The sequence below is a fragment of the Mus musculus genome, chromosome 1 (genome assembly GCF_000001635.26).
Source record: "Mus musculus strain C57BL/6J chromosome 1, GRCm38.p6 C57BL/6J".
Classification (NCBI taxonomy): domain Eukaryota; kingdom Metazoa; phylum Chordata; class Mammalia; order Rodentia; family Muridae; genus Mus; species Mus musculus.
Genome location: NC_000067.6, coordinates 72,341,142 through 72,364,231, shown reverse-complemented (window position 1 = coordinate 72,364,231; position 23,090 = coordinate 72,341,142). Strand labels below are relative to the sequence as shown.

The window sequence follows — 23,090 nt, the reverse complement described above, 5'->3', positions numbered from 1 at the left end:
TGGCAGGCTGAATGGCATTGCCCTTTCCTCCTAAGTACCTACAAATTCTGCCTTTCCACAGAGCCCACCTATGAGTGTTGTGCCCTGTCTCCTTGACAGCAGCCGTCACCAATGCAAGCTGGTGGTTTAGTATGTAGAAGGAAATGTCTGTATAGATACTGGCCTCTTCTAACTATCTGATGCAGGAAAGACAAAGTTCTACACTTAGGAAACTGGAAAGATGCTCAAGTATAAAAGCACTGATTGCTCTTCCAGAGGACCTATGTTCAACTCCCATCACCCATGTGGCAGCTCACTACTTCCTGTAACTCCAGTATCAGGGGATCTGATGGCTTCTCCTGTCAGGACCTTCACAGGTGCTGTACCCATGATGCACAGATATGCATGTATGCAAAATGTACATATACATAAAAATAAATCTCAAAATTTAATTCATATTTTCACCCAGAGGAAAAGGTATCTTTCCCACTGGGGGGAGGGGGGCTTATCCATCAAGTTTCAAGCAAGCCTCTTTATGGCTCTGCATGAGGAAACAAACCATCCAGGACTTGTAGGTCTGCCAAGGACTATTCAACCTTCCCCAGGTTGAGGGTGTGGGAGGTCAGGCTCCCAACACAAGGTCAGAGAAGGGGAAGCCCTGCTGGTAATTCTGTGTTGAACTCAGAGGAGTTATGTGGTCATGGTAGACTTCAACCTTATTCAGCCTTAATTAGCAGGGTTCCCCTACAGGCACACGTGTGTGTGTGAGCACTACCATGTAGAGACCAGAGGTCAACATTAAAATGCCTTCTTCATTTTCCACCTTATTTTTTTAATTTATTATTAGCATTATGATAGAAAGAGAATGTGTGTGTGAGAGAGACAGACAGAGAGAGAGAGGGACAGGGACAGAGAGACAGAGAGGTGGGGTTCCCTCACACCTTATGTGGGTCCCAGAGATCAGGTTTACACAGTAAGAACATTTACCCACTGAACCATCTTGCCAGCCTTCCTCTAACAGAACTCTCACCAATTTGGCTAGGCTAGCTAGCCAATGAACTCCAAGCATCACCTGGCTCTCCTCCCCAGAGAGTTATGAGCATCCACCATCATGCCTGGGCTATTTTATGTGAGAGCTAAGAATCTAAACTCTGGTCCTCATGCTTGCACGGTAGGCACCTAAGCAACTAAGCCATGGTTTGAGCTCCTCAAAAGACTCTCATGATAGTTAACTTGTATGGTAATCTCTAGTTTCCATACAATGCCATTTCTAGTTTCTCTTTTCATCTTTAGTTCACATTTCATTTTAATGATTTGGCTGATAAGTTTTATTACACTAAAATGTATATTTCAGGGTAGTGTTGTGTGCCAATTTAAGTTACGGAGGCCATGAACTGCCTCTCTGGAACTGGATACAGTGTCTTTTACACATTTGCAGTAATATGTGTAAGCCCTCCAGATTGTTCTGGGCCTCAATCCACCCAAGTGGAAGATGACTCCAAGGGCCACTGATGTCTAATTACCGTGTCAAATAGTAACACACCTCTTTCGCAAGTCCTTCAGGAGTCCACATAGACTTTTATGTTCGAGTAAGATGACATGTCCTGATAAATGATGCATGAAATAAGCCTGATCCTCGAGTTCGAAGACTAAACAATTTAAATCAAGTCAAAAAAGAAGCAAGTAAAAATATTTAATAAAAAATATGAATTATCGTCTAACACCAAGAACTGGCAATTGTGTATTCTCTCCCTCATGACTACATGCATCAGAGCTATTCTGGGGAAGGAATAAAAAAAGTATGTCAAACTTTAAAAAAAAAATTATGGGTCTAAAGATGTTTACAAGTAGTCGCCATATTTAGTATCTTCTTTTAAGATGTTCAAAATATTTAGCAGCACTTTAAGTTGACAAGATAATCTAATCTTTATCTGCACAAAACTTCAAAAGATTATCTAATTCATAGTCAAAATTATATACATCAGGACAAACTACAAAAAGGGGGGAGAGAGAGAGAGAAAGAGAGAGAGAGAGAGAGAGAGAGAGAGAGAGAGAGAGAAAGGGAAAGAGATTGATTGATTGATTGATTGATTGATTGATTGATTCTAGATCATAAGGCTCAAAGATCCACAGTTCATAATTGACTCATGGCCAAAAAATAACATATTTATATAAATAAGTGTCTGTGAAAATGAAACAGCAATAGCATACAAACACAGGATGGAAAAATGCATCTCCTGAGCTTTGATGGATAACATAAGTTCATCACCACTCAATCACAGCGTGCGTAACCTAGTGCCAGGAGAACTTGGGGATGAACTTTAGAAAGCATCTCTTACATTTAAGAGAATGTTTCTTATGGTTTTTAAGGAAAACATACAAAGAAGGCAGTGAGGAAGGGGGACACAGAGACCTGAGGATGCGATTCGATCTTAAGAAACTAAAGGAAAGGGGAGGGGATTGAGAAGAGCTTGGAGGCTACAGAAGAAACTGGGTGTTTTCTATCAAACGGGCACAGTGCATCGCTCCTCACTTACACATAAAGTCAGCGTCAGATGAACTGCAGAGGATGGGATCTGCACCATTTCCACCTGGAATGCCACGACACTTTCTTTTAAGCCAGTCGTGTCCATAAAAATTCAATTTGGTGGAGTAGAGTTCCAGTTCCTGCCACTGCACAGAAGTCTAACATAAAACAGATCATTCGATAATCTATGTGGCAAAAGCCAGATCCAGGAATGAGAAAGTCGTCTCATTACTAAGTAAGTTCCGTTCTATCCTACTAGCTGTCTCCACGTGTCCTTCTTTTCTGACAGGAAGAGCCTAGCTCTTCTATCTAACATCCCATATTAACGTGGAATTTATCAGTTCAGACATATCTCAGTCACGTGGGAACTGGGAAATGACTAGAGCTGTGTAGCTATTGTTTCTCCTCTGTCTTGCTGTCTACCCTCAAACCAGGTCAGCATTCTTTTTGAGTAGAGTAGAGAAGGTGTTAGAAATTTGCGTACTCTTCAGCAGCCCTCCTAACGGCTGGGTTGAAAAAGACATTCACACAAGTGAAAAGATTTGATTTCAGGAGCCTCGGAGGTAATAAATAAACCATAGGTGATAGCAGCCCCCTTATGAACAGCGTGAATCAACAGGGAAATGAGCTGACTTTCACAACTGAAGGATGCTATTATGTATGCAGTCATGGTCAAACAACTTCTCCATTGTAAAACTGTGGTGACAGAGTGGCAGGGGGAACAGGGAAAGGAACTCACTAGAAAGCCACCTGAGAAAGCATCAACCACAGCTCCCAGAAGGCCCAGCAGCCAGGAAACTACCAATACAATTAGAACATGAATCACCATCCCCATTGAAAAACAGAAGATAAGGAAATGTGTAGCTGTCTACTGTGGACTACTAACCATCAGAAGATGGCATGACCACGGTATCGGTGGATCTATGCTGCAAGTAGACAGGACAGAAAAGAAGGACTCCTGAATTTTAACCAGTGATATGGTCAGTTCTACCTAAGTAATATTACCAACAATCTACTATTAGTTAAACTTCTGTCCAATCAATTAAAGAACGAGTAGGACTTCCTGTTCTCTTTGCCCAGACAGAGGTCTCTTGCAGGGATCACGACCAGGGAGGGTGCTTCAAATCTGGATTCAGTACACTTTCCTAGGCAAGGAACTGCAAGTCCTGGATCACAAAGAGTCAATCGAGATGAACACACAAAACTTATAGGAGGAAGCAAGCATGTGAAAGGAGTCACAAAGCGCTAGTTAACAATCTGGGCAGGTCTAGTCTGGTGACAGCCATGGGGAGCTGTGATTCACCACACCCTAGGTGGAAGTACAGAGGGCATCCACTGTCACAACACTGGCAAGGTTACATTCAAAGTAAAAGAACATCCTGATCAAAAGGCCCACCACAGACTCGTGGCTTTAGATATGTGATATTATGTACGAAGTAGGGAAAGGGGCCACCAAAATAGTGTAGTGGGTAAAGCTGCTCGATGCCAAGCCTGATGACCTCAGGTGGATTCTGGAGACCCACGTGACAGAAGGAGAAAACCAACTGCTGCAGGTTGTCTTCTGGCGCGCGCACGCACACACACACACACACACACACACACACGCATGCATGAACGCATACGTGCATACGTGCACACGCACAAATTAAATGTAGGGAAACAATCTGGCAAAATAGGGAAATCCAGTATGTGAATGAGGCTTATGTTCAAACCCCTGTGTGATTTTTAGGTCCATCTCTTCCAATGTAACATTGTTTTTCATCAGCAAAATGAATATAACCATACCTCTTATAACCTATATGCCATGTGGTCTGTTTGCCTTGTTAATGCCTAAGACTGATTCAAACCCCTATTGCTGTGGCTCAAAGGAACCATGTTTTCCTAAGATGGAAGAGATTCTCTGGAAGGTTCTTTCTCATGTTCTCATCAAACTTTGGTCTTCTGTACTCTGAGAACACCTGTGCCTGGGTGGAAGTAATTCCAGACATCAACTTCCCCTTCACCATTGTCACCCAGTACAGCACATAAACTGGGCAATGCCAGCTATAGTTTCGACCATCTTGGTTTTGTGGTTATCATATGGGAACCCGGGGTGAAAACCACAAACATGCCCATGGTTAATTCACTCACTTTCCCTTCCTCTCACCCCCTCTCACCTCCTCTCAGCCCTCCTCACCCCTCCTCTCTAGGTCCAGCTCTGGGATTGCTACCTTCTTTTTTTAATCCTTTTATTTATTTGTTTATTTGATTATATATTTATTTCATATATGTGAGTACACTGTAGCTGTCTTCAGACACACCAGAAGAGGGCATGGAATCCCATTACAGATGGTTGTGAGCCACCATGTTGCTGGGAATTGAACTCAGGACCTCTGGAAGAGCAGTCAGTGCTCTTAACCACTGAACCCACTCTAGCCACAGGATTTCTACTTTCTAAGCAGCTATGCATTTCCCTTCTTCTGAAGCCTTACAATGACTGATGACCAAGCCTAGGGACAAGGATTCACTTTCTGCTCTCAACACCCACCCAAGTGTTTCCTGAATAAAAGTGGCCCTCTCAAACACCCCTCCAAAGTTCTAACGTTTTCTCCATTTTCTCAACGTGACTGCAGGACTGCTGTGCCAGCTATACTAGGATAGTGAGTACTAGGATAAAGCTAGCCCAACGTTCTGTACACAGTAGACAGCACAGTGGTGATCATAGCCATATTTGGTCCCTGAAGAGACCATCCCACAGGAATCTGGAAGACCAGCCACCTCCAGAGGACAGTACTGGACATTGACTGACCAGACAATAAGCAATTAAAAGCTAAGATTTAAATCTTTCTCTAACATGCCAGAATTATTGGCTCACTCCTTTTTTTTTATTTTTTAAGACAGGGTTTCTCTGTGTATCCCTGGCTGTCCTGGAACTCACTCTGTAGACCAGGCTGGCTTTGAACTTAGAAATCCGCCTGCCTCTGCCTCCTGAGTGCTGGGATTAAAGGCATGTGCCACCACGCCCAGCCTGGCTCACTCCTTTTAATACAGGTACTTGGGAGGCAGAGGCCAACCTGGTCTACAGAGTGAGTTCTAGGCCACAGAGGATTGCACACTGAGACCCTGTCTTAAAAAAAACAAGAAGACAAAAAAACAGTTTTACATACACATACACACACACACCAACATGGTCCTCTAATTTATCTGGCCTCCAAACACAAAATCATTCTAAAAGTCCCTTGCCTACTTACTGATGATGTCAATTCATGGGGAAAAAAAAAAAAAAGGAGATGGCGATCTTCCTACCACTGCCTGCCAAGCCCTGGGACCCACACCCAGTGACAGATGATGTCTAAGGCACTGTTCTGCCACTCCTCCTGAAACTGTGCCCAGACTTCTAGATTTCCTTCTGTTTAGATGAAGGGATGTTCGGTCTCTGGCTTTAGGGGATGTTTGTTTGTTTGTCTGTTTGTTTGTTTGTTTGTTTGTTTGTAAGAGCCAGGGTTTCTCTGTGTAGCCCTGGCTGTCCTGGACCTATCTCTGTAGACCAGGCTGGCCTCAAGCTCAGAGATCCATTTGCCTCTGTTCTCCAATTGATGGGATTAAAGGCATGTGGCACCAGGCCCAGTTTAGATGAAGGTTTCTTTTGTCTTACAACTAAAAGGATTTTTTCCTATATAGTAATACTTAACAAGACAAAAGCCTCTTCCTCTGTCTCAAACACAGAACATACACAGACCCCTTCTGTCCTCAGATCATCACACCAGAGGCTGATCATTCTCAGGAAAGGACATGCACTTGGCCTCTGGTGTGCCCGCCAATGGGACCTGACCTGGGAACTGTTGGTGCCTTCTGAGCTTAGTGCATTATGCTTGTCTCTGGCCAATAACAGAGCCAGTACAGTTGTCCTGTTAGACCCCGGAGTACACACCTGTGCTAGGTAGGGAGGAGTGGTACCTAAGATTCAGTTTTGCACTAAAAAGCTGCCATGTTGGAAGAGAGATTTCTAGGCATACATGAAGAGAAACACACATAGATAAGGCAACTCATAAACAACTTGACTCTGGGGAGCAAAAATGGATGTCCAGAATGAATATAAAAACTGCTGGCCATGGTGGCACACACCTTTATTCCTAGCACTTGGGAGGCAGAGGCAGAGGGAGGCCGATCTCTGAGCTTGAGGCCAGCCTGATCAAGTTCCAGAGCAGCCAGGGCTACACAGAAAAACCCTGTCTCAAACCAACAAAAGAGAAAAGAAAACAAACAAACCAACCAACCTACAGCTTTACTAACTACTATTTGCTGCCTTTCTAAGAGTAAATTTCATGAGCAATAATGAAATCACGTGAATATAACAAGTCATTCATTCATTCATCTCTGTAAACTATTTTGATATTAGCCACAACCTGAATAGAGTTACCAGTACTATGTGCTAAGGAAAGATGAGGACAAGGCCAGTAAGAAGAATCCAGCCTAGAAGCAGCAGCAACATCCTTCTGAGACTGTACAGGTGGGGACTGGTGCAAGAATCGTATTTCAAAAGATAGAAAGACGGGATCTACCTCACTCAAAGGACACCAAAGAACTTCAAGGAGGAGGAAATAAACGTTCCACAGTTCTGATCCAAAGCTTCTGCAATAGGCAGACTGGCCCTATAGTCTCATCTCTGGCCAGTCTGTGCTGTGCTGACCACCCCCACCCCACTGTAACTCTGTAAGCCCTGGCAAGCAGCACAGATCAGCCCATGAAGACCACTGTTGAGAAACCATTGCAGCAGAACACCTCAGCTCCGAATCCAAACCTTAAGTCAATTAGACTACCTACCTTCTCTTAAACCCAAGTGAGTGGCATGCCTCTTACCTTCCTCAAAGCTGGCAATCTTCTGTCTTACTAGGAAACGGAAGTTTTCAACAGGATTCACACTTCCAACCTAGAACAGACCCACAGGTCACACACTTGCAGGTCACTTCACATTTTGGCAATATCCTACATCTTAATTCCATTCCCGTCGCTGTGGTAAAACGCTGACAAAAACAGCTTCCAGGAGAAAGGGTTTATTTTACTCACAGTTCTGGATTACAGTCCATCATAGCAGGGAAGTCACAGTGGGAGAAGCGTGAGGAGATCTGTTCATACCACATCCATCAACAGGAAAAGAGCAATGAGTGAATGTGTGCACGGTAGTGTCCAATCTTCTGAACTGCAGAATCCCCTTCCTAGGGCATGGTGCCACCTACGGTGGTCAGGTCTTCCCACCTCGATTAATGTAAGCAAGATAATGCTCCTCAGACATGCCCATAGGCCAACCTGGTCTAGATAGTTGCTCACTGTGACTCAATTCCCAGATGATTCTAGACTATGTTAAGTTGATAGTTAAAACTAACCATCAAACCTTAGTTAGGTAAGATAGATGGGTTAAAATAGTAAGTGTGCTCTTAAAGACAAAAAAGACCTTTCTATCATTTTGATTTCCAGGACTCTCTTAAAAGTTAGAAGATTCAGGGGTGGGCAAGACTGAACTCAGAGCATCCACAGGATAGAAAGAGAAAATCAATTCTTCCAAGTTGTCTTATTTCTACATGGAGCATGCGTATGTGTATGTATGCACACATGTATACATATTAAAACATGAACGAAAATAAAACCTGGAAAATTCAAGCAGTTACTTGGTTGCCCTGTCTCTTTTCACTTGACTTTCATCATTCAAGGTGCCTTGTCTCCAGAGGAGTCAAAAGTATTACAATCCAAGCCACTAGCCGGCCCAGCTTGAAGGTTTTATGTGGTAAAGACCACCTGTATATTCGGATACCAAACCAGTTAGGAAAGGGAGGACGTTGTTGTGTGAGGTCATGCTAAATACATTTCCCCTTAGGATGACATTAGCAACAACAGCCAAATGTTAGACCTACTAAACTACAGTTTGCTTGTTTTGTTTGTTTTTCCCACAGGGAGTGGGGGAGGTACTGCTACTGGACCTTTGGCACTGAAATTTTGGTAGAACACATAAAGATGTCCATACAGAACAAATCCACTGAAAAACCAAATCATATAAACAGATCTAAAGCAATACAACTCTTTGTCACACTGTCCCATCTTTAATCCAAATCAGTCTCCGCCCTAACCCAGCCTCTGCAGCACTTAGCTCGGAGAGGCGAGGACAAAGGGTTCCCGTGAGTGTCAGTAAACTTTACAAGAGAGTGTACCGCTTCAGCTTTGCTCGGAATCCTGCGCAGAAAAGCCCCTGAGCATGACATCTTGACTTCTCAATACTACAGAAGATGCCCACCACATCCAATCCACTGTTGAGACTTGCAATTGTTCTGAGATATTTCTGTTTGACTTTGCTAACAGGGAAAGGCTGTACATAAGAAGGTAATACACTCAGGTTCCAAAAACCTTCTCGTTAAATGACTCTCTCCATATCAAAGGGAATTTGATTTGGAAAGTCCTAGTCAAATTCTGTTTCGAAGGGGTTTTTTGGGGTTTGTGTTTTTAGATTTATTTTTTAATATTTTTAAATTACACATGTGTAACTTTGTGTGAGCTTGTGCACATAAGTGCAGGTACCAGAGAAAGCCAGGTGTTTGTAGCCATGAGCTTTTTTGCCCAGCCTCTTTGTTCCTACAATAACAACTCTGAGAGTTAATTATTCATTACAGTGCTTGGGCTTATTCTCTGACTAGTTTATAACTTATATAACCTGTTTATTTTAGTCTGTGTCTGCCATGTGGCCCTCTCCTTGGCTACCTCTCCTGCTTTCATCCGCTCATCTCCCTTCAGTCCAGGAGAAAGAAACCTCCTGTTACTGACTCTTTCCCTGAATTTTCTCTCTCTACCAAGTGTCTGCCTTCTAGTTCCTGCCTCAGTTAATACGCCACCAGCTTTTTATTGACAGGTGATGCTTCCACACAGTCCATAAGAGATTCTCTCTGTAAGTGTTGGATTCCCTGGAGCTGGAGATGCAGGAGGCTGTGAGCCACCCCATATGGGTGCTGGGGACTGAACTTGGGTGCTCTCAACTATCAGAGCCATCTCTCCAGCCTCTGAAGCATTGCATTAGAAGTCAGGAAAGATATACTTACTTCAATTTTACACATTTGGGGAATAAGACTCATATCATTAACTGTCCCCCACTTAATCCTATCATCTTGACCCAACAGAAAATGCAAAATGAAGGCATTCTGTGGTCTACATCTTATTCAGAGATCTGCTTACTATAATCCAACACATAATTCTATATGTCATTCACTATTATTAATTACTTCTGGGAAGAAAGGAAGAACGTGGGATTGGCCTATATGGTTCACATACAGAGAGGACCAGACAGAGTGGTATGTCAGCAGACTCATCAAGCCCAAACCTTGGCCTTCCTGTGGAGGGAGAGAGGGACACTGGAAAAGCTCAGTTTACCTTGGTGATGTTCCCTTCTGCCAGGCTGGAGATGCTGATGTGATCTTCTTCTTTCTCAGTTTTATATTTTTTAGCAGCGGGCCCCTCTTCATGACTAGAGGGAAAGAAACAGGTGTTTCCCCTTTACAACAAAATTAAAATGCAATCGCTAAGATATTGTATGTGGAAAGTACAGCGTTATCTTCGAAGCATCAAAAGTAAAGACGCATAACAGACATTCTATCCAAATAGCGGGTGCCTTCTCTCTGCCCTGGGGCCCTGACAGGAGGCCTTGGAGTAATGTGGGTTTTGCTTTGCAGCAATACAGAAGGCAGCAGCAGCAGCTACATCCAAAGCTGAACGTTAACTAAGAAGTTCATCTGTCCCTCAGGCGTCTTCTTGGTCCCCATCTCAGAATCCAGAGCTATAGCCTTTCATGTACATGGGTGAGCGCTGTGTTTGAAACCCCATCTTCTCCACTGTACCAATCTCTGTAAGAGCTCTATAAGCTCCTAGCTAAACATGTCAAAACTTACTAGGCAATCACAAGGTAAATATGGGAAAACTGGGGTTTTTTTTAAGTTAAAAAAAAATTTTAAGCAAACCTTTTAATCTGTTTTCTTATAGCCCTGATTTTATTTGAGCACAGCACTAACAATGTTCACCAGCATCAAGAAAAAGATGGCTCCGAGAAAGGCCATATCTTGCCTCAAGTAACAGGCTGACTTTCCTAACATATTGGCTTCAGAGACATGGGGATGCTAACATAATTAAAGGAGAACTGGAAATTCAACCCAAAGACGCTGCCTATCATCTCTCTCACAGTGAAACACAAAGATAGGAAGAATTTTCTCCCAGAGAAATAGTAGGCCAAGAGCAGCCATCAAGAAACAACTGGGGGGGGGGGGAGAAAGGAGGAACTCTTGCTCTCTTATTCTCTTGCCCTCTTGCTTCCCCTCTCTCTACCTTCCCTTCCCCTCCCCCTCCACGTGGCCATAGCCAGTCTCTACTTCTCTACTCTTCTCCCTCTCTCTGCCTTTCTACAATAAATGCCTTGAAAACAAAACAAAACATAAACAAAATAAAACAAACAAAAAAACAACTGAAATTAGTAACTAAGAAATTTCTAACTAAGGTCTAGCTAGGGCTGGAGAGATGGCTCAGTCAGTAAAGTGCCTTGTCTTGCAAGCAGAAGGACCTGAGTTTAATTTCCAGAACCCATGGCAGGGTGAGACAGAGCGAGTGTGTGAGAGTGAGTGTGGGGGGGGGGGGGCGGGGGGGGCGGGGATGTGTATTATGGGGGCAGGGTGAGATGGTGGTGTGCTGCAGCCCTAGTGTTTGGGAGGCAGAGATAGGTGGTTCCTTGGACCTGGCTAGCCTAGCCTATGTGGTGAGTTTCAGGCCAGTGAGAGATCCTAGCTCATGAAAAAAATTTTTTTAAACAAGGATGTCACCAGAAAAAGTTCTCCCTCTGGCCTCTACACATACATGTGCATACATATACAAGCATAAACACATATGCACACACATGCATACACACCAAGAAATAATCTATTTTAATTTACAAACTAAAATTAAATATGTCAAAAAATGACATGATGGTTTAAAATAAGTAACCAGTATCGTGGTATGACTAATTGGAGCTAATGAGTCACTTCACCTTGGAGGTGGTGCCGGGATCACACTCAGAATCTTGTGTGTGCCAGGCGCCATTCCCTCTATTAAAGATTTTCAATTCTATATTTCAAAATGTGTTGGCTTTCTGCTCAAATCCCCACCTTCAGACACTGAGTCCATAGAAGAGGGCACCTTTAAAATGAAGCGAAAACTAAGCACCATGCCACAACCAGCAAGTGGCTACATTAGCTGAAAAGTAGCAAGAGTTGGGGCTAGAGATTATGAACATAGGGACGGCAGATGGTTTTGTCAAGACAGGGGGAGTGCTTAGACTTCTGTCTGGCTGCTGGCTTTTTTGTTTGAGTACTGGTCCCATCATCTTAGGTGGCAAGCAGAGGGGGCACTGAAAGCAAGGCTGGTCTGCAGTCTGAGGAATCGGAACCCCTGAAATCACATCCAAAATGTGGAGTGTAAGGGTACTGATCTGGAGAGAGGCTCTTAGTGTTTATACTGAATGAGTCCATCCCAGACAAGGGGTTGGGGGAATTAAGAATCATGGCATTAAAGAACTTTAAATAGCAGTGATGTGACCCTACTTTTTAAACACACACACACACACATGCATACTCACAAATCACTTAGGCTAGGGAGATTGCTCAGGGGACAAAGGCACCTGCCACCTCACCTGACAACCTGAGTTTCATCTCCAGGGCCTAGGAGAGAATCAACTCCCACAGGTTGTCCTTGGACCCCCTATGTGTGCCACAGTGCATATTCACACACACATACACACAGAACATAATAAAGGTTTTAGAAACTCAGTGTCACTGGCTGGCAGCCTCTGAGTAGCGTAGGGAAAGGGAATCAGGAGGCACCACTAAAAAGCCTAAGGCAGGCTTAGGAAGCAGAGATGCTAGTCTACCCCCCCCCCCCCAGGAGGGGTGAGGCCAAAGGTTAACCTGCTCACCAATGGCGACTGATGTAATCAATCTTGCCTATGTAATGAAGTTTCCACAAGATCTCAAAGTGGGTTGGAGAGAGGGTTCAGCAGTGAAGAGCACTGACTGCTCTTTCAGAGGACCCAGGTTCAATTCCCAGCACCCACACAGTGGCTCACAACCATCTGTAACTCCAGTTCTGAGGAATCGACACCTTCTTTTGGCCTCTATGGGCATTGCATGTGTGTGGCGTACATACATGAAAGCAAAATACCCATACACATAAATTAATATTTCATTTAACAACAACAACAACTCAAATGAGCAGGGTTCAGACAGCTTCTGAGCATGAAGGACCCTGGATCGCAGTTCACTAGAAGACTCAGACATTTGGAGATATTTCTAAACACCTCACTCTATGCACCTCTTCCTCTGTATTTTCCACAACATCAACCAGGAAATGCTGAAAAGGGAAAAAGAAACACAAAACTTGCTGCTGAGGGAGCCGAGCGTTTGGAAAGGATTGAAACCAGGAAGAAGAAAATTAGCCACAGACTGTCTCAGTAAGGCAGGCTGAAACAGGAGGCACAAAGCATGCATAAGCAATGCTGGTGGGAAATGCTATTAAGAGCTAAAGGGCCAGGCACTAAGTAAGCCAAGCACGGCTAAATTATCTCAGCTAAACTATGCAACAGCCCTCACAAGTCTCTTCTGCCATTGTCTTCTATAGATGAGCAAATGAAAGGTCATCAAATGTAGGTATCCATTTTACACGGCCCAGCCCAGCCTGCCAACTTCAACTGCCAGTAAAGGGAAATGCCTGGATTTAGATTCAAATCTATTTGTCTCCAAAAATCAATGCCATTAGCCACTACATTAACCTGAACTGAAAGGAGCAGATTTGGGGTAAATTTAATACAACTTGGTAAACCAGCCAGACATGGCAAGTGGAAGAAAGGGCTGAACCCAAAACCTCAAATTCTCTCAAAACCTGCCATTCTCTCAAATAGGAAGAGGAGAGGCGTTGGAGAGCAGAGTGCTCAGAGACAGACAATGAAGCCATTTCTGTATACACTGAATTTCAGATAAATGCAGGCACCTGAGCCACCCACGGATAGGACGCAGACAGACTGTGTGGCTTTTGAAGCCCCGTACATAAAATGTCACTGGGGCTTGTACTGTAAGGGTAAATGGTATTCTGGCTGAGTGTCTGAGCTTTGGAGTCAGACTGCACACATTTATTAAATTCTTCCTCTAACACTTGTTAAGATCTCAGGCAAGTTGTTCCTTTTCTCCAGTCCTCAGTCTTGTCAGACTTGAGAGAACATCAACAAAGCAATCTACTTCATAGGATGGCCAGAGCATCCAAGCAGATATGCAAGGAAGGCATTTCAGCATCATAGTGTGTTCATACAGCTGTCCTGAAGACAAGCGCTATACACAACACCTATAAGATAAGGTGGGCAGGGAAAGGAAACATCACAGGAGTCTGGCAGGGAGTTTTCAAAGACAAGGAAAAAATCTGGAAGCTTAAGTTAGGGGAGATACAAAGCTTCAAGACAGAAGAATAATTGACAGTGTGAAATGCAGGGAAGAGAAAAGTCTCTGGAGAAAAGGAGAGCAAAGCCGGACAGTGGTGACGCACACCTTTAATCCCAGCACTCGGGAGGCAGAGGCAGGCGGATTTCTGAGTTCGAGGCCAGCCTGGTCTACAAAGTGAGTTCCAGGACAGCCAGGGCTACACAGAGAAACCCTGTCTCAAAAAAAAAAACAACAAAAAAACAAAAACAAAAAAACAACAACAACAAAAAAAACAAAAACAAAAGAGAGAGAGCAAGGCTGAAGGCAACTTAAGCGATTCTGTAGTTTGGATCTTCAAAGAGGCAGCCAAGGAGGATACACCAAGAAAAGCAGCAATGTAGGCTACTCTTCCAATAGGCCTAGCCTTCAAAGGAAAGACAGTGGTTAGATTAGTAATTAATAACAGGCAGCAATCTGGAGGAGGAGCCTGGAGGGATTGTTTTGTTTTAGATGAAAAAGCTGTTAACATGAAGAGGGTGGGGGGACAGTGGAAAGAAGACATTAGTGGACCAGGGTAGCAGAGAAGACAACAGATGGGAGCTCAGGCCACAGCGATGGTGAAGGGATGAAGGATGAGGTGTCCTGTGTCCGCTGTGCTGGAGAGAAGGAAATAAAGGTGACTGCAAAGCAGGATGTTCAGACATGAGAGGGTCCATCCACTGGAAGGACCAACTGACGACGACTAGCTTCTCTATGAAATCATCAGGAACATCATTGCCTCTGCTGCCCTTGATGACATGCTAGGGACCTGATGAGGAGTGTTAGAAGACTGTTGACTGACAAATGCTGTTCTTAGGATATGACTTGATATGCTATCATATGATATGATGTGATACGATATGACGACACTGTGTTGGGTTCTAGGTAAGCAGCATGAGTTATCCAATAGTCCTCGTGACACCCCTGAGACAGGTACTCCTGCCATCCCCATCTCACTCATGAGGAAACAGAGGATAAGCACCTTCTACCTACAGCCCACAGAGCACGGGAGTTAACTCTCACTGGCTGACTCTAGAGTCAAGTCCTGAACATTAGTCAGATGGAGCTGTAGTAGAGTAGCAGGTGCTGAGAGTAAACGCCGAGAGAAGTTTTAGGAAACTTGGAAAAAGGAGCAGACTTTAGACGAGCTATACAAAGTGCAAAAGAAAGCAAGGACACGCGTGTGTCATACATGCAGAGCTGGACATCAGATGCCCCAAGCCTCCTGCACCACCTGACCTAGAGATGATACTTTCACTCCAAGGTCTATGCCAACATCAAGGGAAGCAATGCTTTCAGACAATGTAGGCAACACATGCAGTATATCGTGGGACTCCATGCAGGCGCCAGGAGAGCTCTTTCCCTTTGGAAATGAAGACATTACCACTACATGTATTAGGTATCCAACATGTTGAAGATGGATTTGTAGCCATGATATCTCTTGAAAATGAAACTGGTTCTAACTTTCTTCAGTTACTGTTGTGGAGGGGCGTATGCAGTCATATGATCATGGGGAGGTCAGAGGACCACTTCTCCACCCACTTTCAGGTAGCCAGGCTTGCAAGGCAGGAATCTTTCTTTACCCATTGAACCATCTTGCCTGCCCATGGCTGTATTTAGAGGAAGAAATTATCAGAAAGATAAAATTATTCAACCAAAATCCTATCAAGTGACATCTTGCTTTTTACTATGAAACTTCCTCAGCAGATAATTGTCACTCCCAAATCTTAGCTCTTTTCCTGTCTTCTGGAAATCAGTAAACTGGATTCAAGGGTGATCAATAAATACAAAAACACATCTCAGTATTGGCGATCTGTTTTCCCCCTTAGCATAACCTTTGAAGCTAACTGGAGGCTTTCCATTAAAATGGAGGGCTTTATGATCCATGTCAAGGAGACAGAGTCATCCCTGAATAGAAGAGGTGCTAGGTAAATATGTGCTAAATCCATCATTTCTACAGTTCTTAAAAACTAAGACTTCTGATAATAAAAGGTGGAGAAAAGGAATGTGGGTAAGAGTGTACTCCTGAGCTAATTCCCAGGCCCCAGGCAGATCGCCTTCGTGTCAATAGTTTCACAGGTGCAAAGAACAAGAAATCGAGCACACCCAGGCTTCCCCAGTGATGAGTGATAGGACCGAAGCTGAAGGTATAATCACTGCAGGGATCAGATCACAGGGTAACTGCCCTGGGGGACTCTGTGGTTTATCTCTTAACCAGCTCATTTACATTTTAATCAAAGGAAGAGGAGAAAACGGTCTATTTCTTTCCCACAGTACCAGAAGGTAATCAAGATCACAAACTGAACTGGAGTTTAATATGGGGAGAGAATAGCTGCGTGGTTGCAGGGAGACCAGAGCAAGGTGCCACAGGAAGAGAGACACAGACTTCATTGAGTGGCTCGCAATTGGATCCAGTGGCAAACAGGAGGAGAAAGATGGAGGTGGGGTGGAATTTGGGGGACAGGCTTCCTGTGTAGAAGAAAGCAGGATAGAATAAAAAGGGCAGTAAAGCTCTCCAGGGTGCGATGGGAGTACATGGAACAGGATCAATCCAGTTTAGTCTGTTTTTTCTTTTTTTCCTTCAAAATCTCACAAAGGTTGGGGTATTTACCTCTGGGAAGCTATGAAAAATGCAAGGCTTTCTATTCAACTTGTACAATAATTCACTAAACATTGATTTATAGAAACCAATGAAAGTTTCTGGAAATTACTCATCCTTTCCCACTGGGTACTTATAAATAATAAGCCTTACTTTGTCAATGAAGATACAGCTGTAGAAAGGAAACCAAAGAAAATGGGGAGGAGGGGGAGAGGGTCATGGTCTGATGCCAAAGCTCAAAATGCAGCAGAAAGAAACACATTATTTTGGCTTAAGAAAAAAATCACCAATAACCAGCTGAATGAATTCTGGAACGTCAATGCCACATACCCAAAGGATTCTGTACAATGGATATTTTCTTCTAGTTTTTTATTTATATGGAGATTAATATAGATTCTGAACAAGCTGTGAAGAAGAAAACACTTTCTTAGCCCTCTGCAAGCTTAGCTCATACACCATAGGAAACACATTCCACTCCTTAACCTGTAAAGGCCTCCCAAATGTCATGGGTCAAGCACGTCAGTGACCCACTGACAGAACAGCTAAAGGGCCATGGTGGCTGTGGGTCTCCACCGAAGACCTCACCGACACTTAACCGCCCCCACCCAAGACACACACACAAGCTGACACCCCACAGAAGCCTCGTGACATCCAGCCTGCCCTTCCCACCCCCAGCTCTGTACTTTAGGAAAGGGGCAACTCAAGACCAGCAGGACAACCTGCTGCCAAGCCTGACAGCTTGAATTTGACCCTAGAACCAACATCCAAGTTGTTCTCTGACTTACACATACACATGTGTGTGTGCTCATGAGCACATGCACACATACACACAAAGACAGAGAGAGAGAAAGAGAGAGAGAGAGAAAACTATAATAAGAACTGTTTTAAAAGAAGGAAACTCAGCCTCAAGTATTCACTCATGTTGCTTAGCCTTCCTATGTATAACTCACAAAAACTTTATGGTTGATACAAAAGCCAATCCAAACCAGAAGACTGAGCCCAGATGAACATCAAGGCTAGACTATGACTCTGATGGACAGGTGTGAGAGTTTCATATTTCTACACAAGGATTTAGAAGCTGCTCTATTGCCCTCTGTAACCCTGGGCAGCACCATAACTCCAGTAATTCCAGACTCACTGCTGTTCCGGCCCCCACCCCGCCCATCCCCTATCCCTCCGCATTGCTACAGACCCCAAGGTGACCTCATCAGGTACTTACTTGTCTTGGAAAACGTCCTGAGCAGTCACTTGGTTCTTTTTCTTGATGACTTCTGTGAGAGGGAAAAGGGTCTTTACTTTAGAGAGTGGACTCTCACATTTTGCTTTCATCTCAGTGGGGGGATCCAGCATATTCAAAATGTGCTGCTGAATCGGGGGCAGCCGCTCCTGGAGATGTAAGGCTCTATGCAGCAGACACTGTAGGCAAAGAACAAAGGTGTTAAAAACGCTGAGGCTGACATCAAATATAGCTTTCTGTTTTCCAGTCAGGAAGCCTCCATCTCTAACTGGAAGGGCTAGGAGACTCATGCCAAACAGCAGAGAAAAATGGGATGGCTCAGAGGACATTGGTCACATCTAAAACCAGCTATAAAAACAGACTCGAGCACAGAAGCAAACCCTTCTGTAAACCTCCTAGAGGAGCCCTCGTCTTATAAACTACTCAGGGACCACACAAGGCTCCTAAGCCGTAACTCGCCAACTCTCCAAGATTACAGGTTCTTCACAGTACGTCTTTTCGTTCCCTTCATCGCAGGCATGTTCTCTATCATGTGGCTTTAGGAGTCCCTGTGTGATGGGTGAGATGGAGGCCTAAGGAGAGCTGCCCACTCTGAGCCCCAGGACAAAAACATGACAATACCCAGCTGCTACAAGCTGCGACCAGGGAGGGCAGCGCGTGACCCTGTCTCCACATGCCCAGCATCCCCACTGAAACAGACTGAGACCCATGTAAAGAGAGAATGAGAGAGAGAGGACATGACAAATGGGGAGAGAGAAAGAGAGAGAGAGAGAGAGACAGACAGACAGACAGACAGACAGACCACTCTTGCCCTGGCCCAGCAGCCCTGGCCTAGTCACCTTCTAACTGGCCACCTCAGCCTCTGTTGACACTACACTGAACCTGAAGTCATCTGAAAACAATCTCATGTTCTAAATGTTTATTCCCCAGCTTATGAATGTGCTTTGGGGAGGCTGTGAGACCTTCAGGAGCTGGGGGGGGGGGGGGGGTAAAGTTGGTGACAGCCGGTGACTGGAGGTGGCTCTTTGAAGGTTACCCAAAGCCCGTTTCTAGAGTGCTGCTTCCAGGCCCACCACAATGTGAACAGCCGCCCTCTGCCGTGTACTATGATTGAGCTTCTCTGTCCTGCCTTTCCAGCTGTGAGAACCCCTGAAACTGAGTGGAGGGAATTCTTCCCTCCCTTGTTTCCTTCAAGTGCTTTGGAGACACAAAAGTAACTCTTCCCAGTTCCTTACACAACCCAGGAAGCCCTGTAAGACAAGGCCCCACTCCCCGATGGATCATGGCACTGCCACCTGCCTCCTCACTCACAGCCAAATAAAGATGAGCTCTTCTGGGGTCACTCCTGCCTCTGGGGCCTTGGGTAACACTCCTGTGTCCTCTGCCTGTCCCGGCTCTAATGGAGTTAGCCCCTTTCTATCATGTTGGTCTCTGCTCAATATTAACCTCTCAGAAAGCCTTTCCCCGACACTGTGTACGAAGCAGCCTCTTCGCTTGCAAGCTGTTGTCTAGTCATATTCTAACGTTTCCCAATTTTGTGTTTTTCAAGCATTTACTTACAATTGTCTCATCAATTGCTTAGTTCACTTATGTATTCTCCCTTCCCCTTGGAAACAGGTATCTTCTCTTGTGTACTGCTGAATTGTAAGCACAGAAAATATGCCTGGCATATAGTAAGTATCTGATGATATTGACTGGGAGACTAAATGCTCTTCTCTAGGACACTCACTGTTGACAGGGATGCCAGAAAGAAGCACCAAGAGTGGGGAGAGGACCAAGGGAGAGGCAGGTTGTCCACTGTCCAAGTGAGCGGATCAGGCTACTGCCACTCAGTCATCTGTCTGCATCAGTCTAAGTCAGGCCTTGGCAACACTTGTATTTAACAAAAAGGCAGCACTCTAACAGAGGGTCTCAGCCTTCCTGATCAACCCTCATGTTGTTCTGACCTGATACTTCATAACTAATTATGCTACTGTTATGAATCATAATGTAAATATCTGAGATGCAGGATATCCGGTATGTGACCCTGGGAAAGGGTTAACAGAACCAATGGGGTCGAGACTCACAGGTGGAGAGCCACTGCTCTGACAATAGAGCCAGGTAAGCACCGAGATGCCCTTAAGAAACAATGAAATGACACAGCCCATTGAGGTGTCCCTCCCGCGAAGAAAGCTCTAAGTGGCCTGTTTTGTTTATTATTGCCGTGGATTGAACCCAGGGTGTTGCACAGGCCAGGCACATGTTCTGTCACTAAGCCATGCCCAGCCCTACTCCCATGTTTAAACAACTCAGAGATTGGTAATTCTGAAAGAAAAAAAAAAGGAGCTAAGTAGTTCTTGCAATTTCAAACTATTTCATATCACAAAGCATATTATTCTATCCCATGAACTGTTTTCATACAATAAAGAAAATGCTATCTAGAGGTCTGTATCCAAAAAAAAACAAAAGATTGTGAGGCTCAACAGAGAATCGCCTAGGAGTCAGTATCCTGCAAACTCCACACCACGTGCTCCTCGCTCCAGCATCCCCTCAGCGCACCAACAGTTCGTCTTCTCCACAGTACACTTGCTTCTTTTCCGTGTTCGTTTACTTCACCTCCTGCTTTGCTCACCCTTAATCACCCGACTCCCGCTTGAGCTTCCTCAGGCCGTGTCAGTGGGTTCTCGTCCGTTCTAGCTATTGATCTCTGTGAAGACCAGCTGACGACGCTGCTTCACTCCATTAACTGATTCCTTTTGTGTGCAAAGCTTTTTAATTTCGTGAGGTTCCATTTGTCAATTGTTGGCCTTATTTCCTGGATGCCTAGCTAGAGTCCTGTTGGGAAAATCCTGTCTACACGCAGATGTTGAAGTGGTTTCCAGACTCTTCCTCTGAATTCTCTCCAGACAAATGGAACTGGCTAACCATGTGGCTTTGCATCATGCCCGTCTCCTGTCAAGCATATTTCTTTTAGATCTCCGTCCAAGGTTTCTACCTCAGAGGAGGGTTCCATAAAATCCACTTCCAAAGATCTCCTCTCCTTGTTTCCACCGTGTTTCCATACAGCAGTTGACCTATGGCTCTGTATCTGTTCCAGCACTCGGGAGGCAGAGGCAGGCAGATCTGTGAGTTCAAAACCAGTCTGGTCTACTTATTGAGCTCCAGACCAGCAACAGCTAAATAGTGAGACCCCATCTCAAAAAGAAAAAAAGGAAGGAAGGGGAGAGGGAGTAAAGAAGGGGAAAAGAAAAGAAAAACATAATGGGCTGACCTTTCCTTTCTCACCTGGTACAATCGCTGAAATTCAGGATTTGGAATTTTGGAGGTTGGAAACAAATCTTCAACAATGTCTTCTTCCTCGTTTTTCTTTACCAAGCTCATGGAATCAATCAGATCATCAATAGCGCTCAGCTGGGCCTCTTAAGACAATGATAGCAAAGCAAAGGGAAAAAATAGATTATTTCTATTATTCTCTATCAAGATGAACTGCTTTCCACTTCTGAATGCAGTAACACTGGCAGGTTGTACAGCGCCTGCTCTGCCAAAGTATTCCCTAGCTGTGTAAGTACTTGGCCTGACCCTTGATTTTGCTATTAAGACTAGTTGAGGCTGGGAAGTGCTGGCACATGCCTTTAATCTCAGCACTTAGAAAGCAGAAGCAGGCAGAACTCTAGGAGTTTGAAGCCAGCCTGATAAATAGAGTGAGTTCCAGGAACAACCAAGGCTATATGGAGAAACCCTGTCTTAAAAAACAAAGCAAACAAAAACAAAAAACTATCCCCTAGGTTAAATGTAAGCACAAAACAAAGAAGGAGGAGGAGGAGGAAGAGGAGGAAGTACAGAAGGAAGAGGAAGAGGAAGGAGAGGAGGGAAAGGAGAAAGAAGAGGAAGAAGAGGGAGAGGAGGAAGAAGAGGGAGAGGAGGATTTTGCCTGGGGGCTGAAGAGATGGCACAGAAGTGAAGAGCACTGACTGCTCTTCTAAAGGACCAGGATTTGATTCCCAGCATCCACAATCAGCTGTAACCCCAGTCCTGGTCAATCCAACACCATTTTCTGCCCTATGAGTGCACTAGGCATGCATGATGATATACAGACATACATGCAAGCAAAACACTCATACATCAAAAGAAATATAAATCTCAAAAAAAAAAAAATAGAAGTTGATTAACCAGGCATAGCAGCATACACCTTTAATCTCAGAACTCAGCAAGCAGAGGCAAGCAGATCTCTAAAACTTCATGGGCCACGAGGTCTACATAGTGAGTTCCAGGGCAGCCAGGGCTACATAGCAAACCCTGGTTTGAAAAGAAGAAAACAAAACAGAGAGTAACTGCCCTCTTGATTCTTTTCCAGTTCTACCATTCAGCAAACATTTAGCCATGGAATATGATAACAAAAGCAAGAGTATGTTCCAGAAAAATAACTCTGCCATAAAAAAATTAAATAATAAAATCACTTCTCTATGGAAATTTAAACAAAATACTAAGTATCCAATGAGCTGGTATTTTCAAAATAGTAATTAGCTAAAGAGAAAAAGCATTTAAACAAACTAACAACTTCCAAATGAAGCCAAGCTTTCTGAAGACCCCAAGCGCCCTCCAGCAACAAGAAGACACCTCTGACCAGAGCAAGTGAATTCCTTGTGTTCTGTCAGAGTCGCCCTTTTCTTTTTGCAAAGCTACTGAGTACACTACACACACCTGAGAACACTCTATTTAAACTCTAAAGTTCCTTGATGGCAGAAACATGACAGTGTCTCTTTGATGTCTCACTTAATACCTAGCAGCTGCCCTTCAATAAAAATCTATCAGGTCAATACAAATGGCGCAGCCCAGAGCTATGTGGACAAGCAGCATATCTTCCCTGGAAAGCTTCTGACCCCCACCACGCGTGTGCCTTTCACTTTGAGGGTCCACGGCCGTCTGCAGAGCCATCCAAGTGGAATACTGGTTCTAATGTCAATCGTGGGCTGGTGGCAGGAAGTGTAAGCGGCTTCTAAACAGTACCTTAATGCTTCTGTGTCACAAGATGAAAGTTACTTATCACAAGGCACCGTCTGCCTGTCTGAACCTGCCACAACCACCACCATCATAAGTCAGGAGCTAGGGCCCACCAGGCAGCCATTGCTTGCACAAGGCAACAGTCAGTGAGTCCCACCTACAACGCTCTCAGCTGCTCTTTTGCTAGATCACACCAGTGTCATAAACTTCCCCATAAACATCAACTTGGGAGATTTGCCAATAGATTTAAGAAAATTCACTATGACATAGGAAATAAGTCAACTG

At 44.3% G+C, this 23,090-nt stretch overlaps 1 protein-coding gene across 5 annotated transcripts in view; it reads right to left on the bottom strand.

Moving 5' to 3' along the window:
* Window positions 1-23,090, bottom strand: part of Xrcc5 (X-ray repair complementing defective repair in Chinese hamster cells 5) — an 87,537-nt gene that overhangs the window by 30,722 nt on the left and 33,725 nt on the right. For all 5 annotated transcript variants that reach the window (XM_006495892.2, XM_006495893.4, NM_001357519.1 and 2 more), the window contains exons 13-16: window positions 21,090-21,223; window positions 17,808-18,004; window positions 9,896-9,989; window positions 7,346-7,415 (exon numbers count right to left, since the gene is read on the bottom strand). In XM_006495892.2, the coding sequence (XP_006495955.1) occupies window positions 7,346-7,415; window positions 9,896-9,989; window positions 17,808-18,004; window positions 21,090-21,223 (495 nt within the window). The remainder of the gene's footprint in view (window positions 1-7,345; window positions 7,416-9,895; window positions 9,990-17,807; window positions 18,005-21,089; window positions 21,224-23,090) is intronic.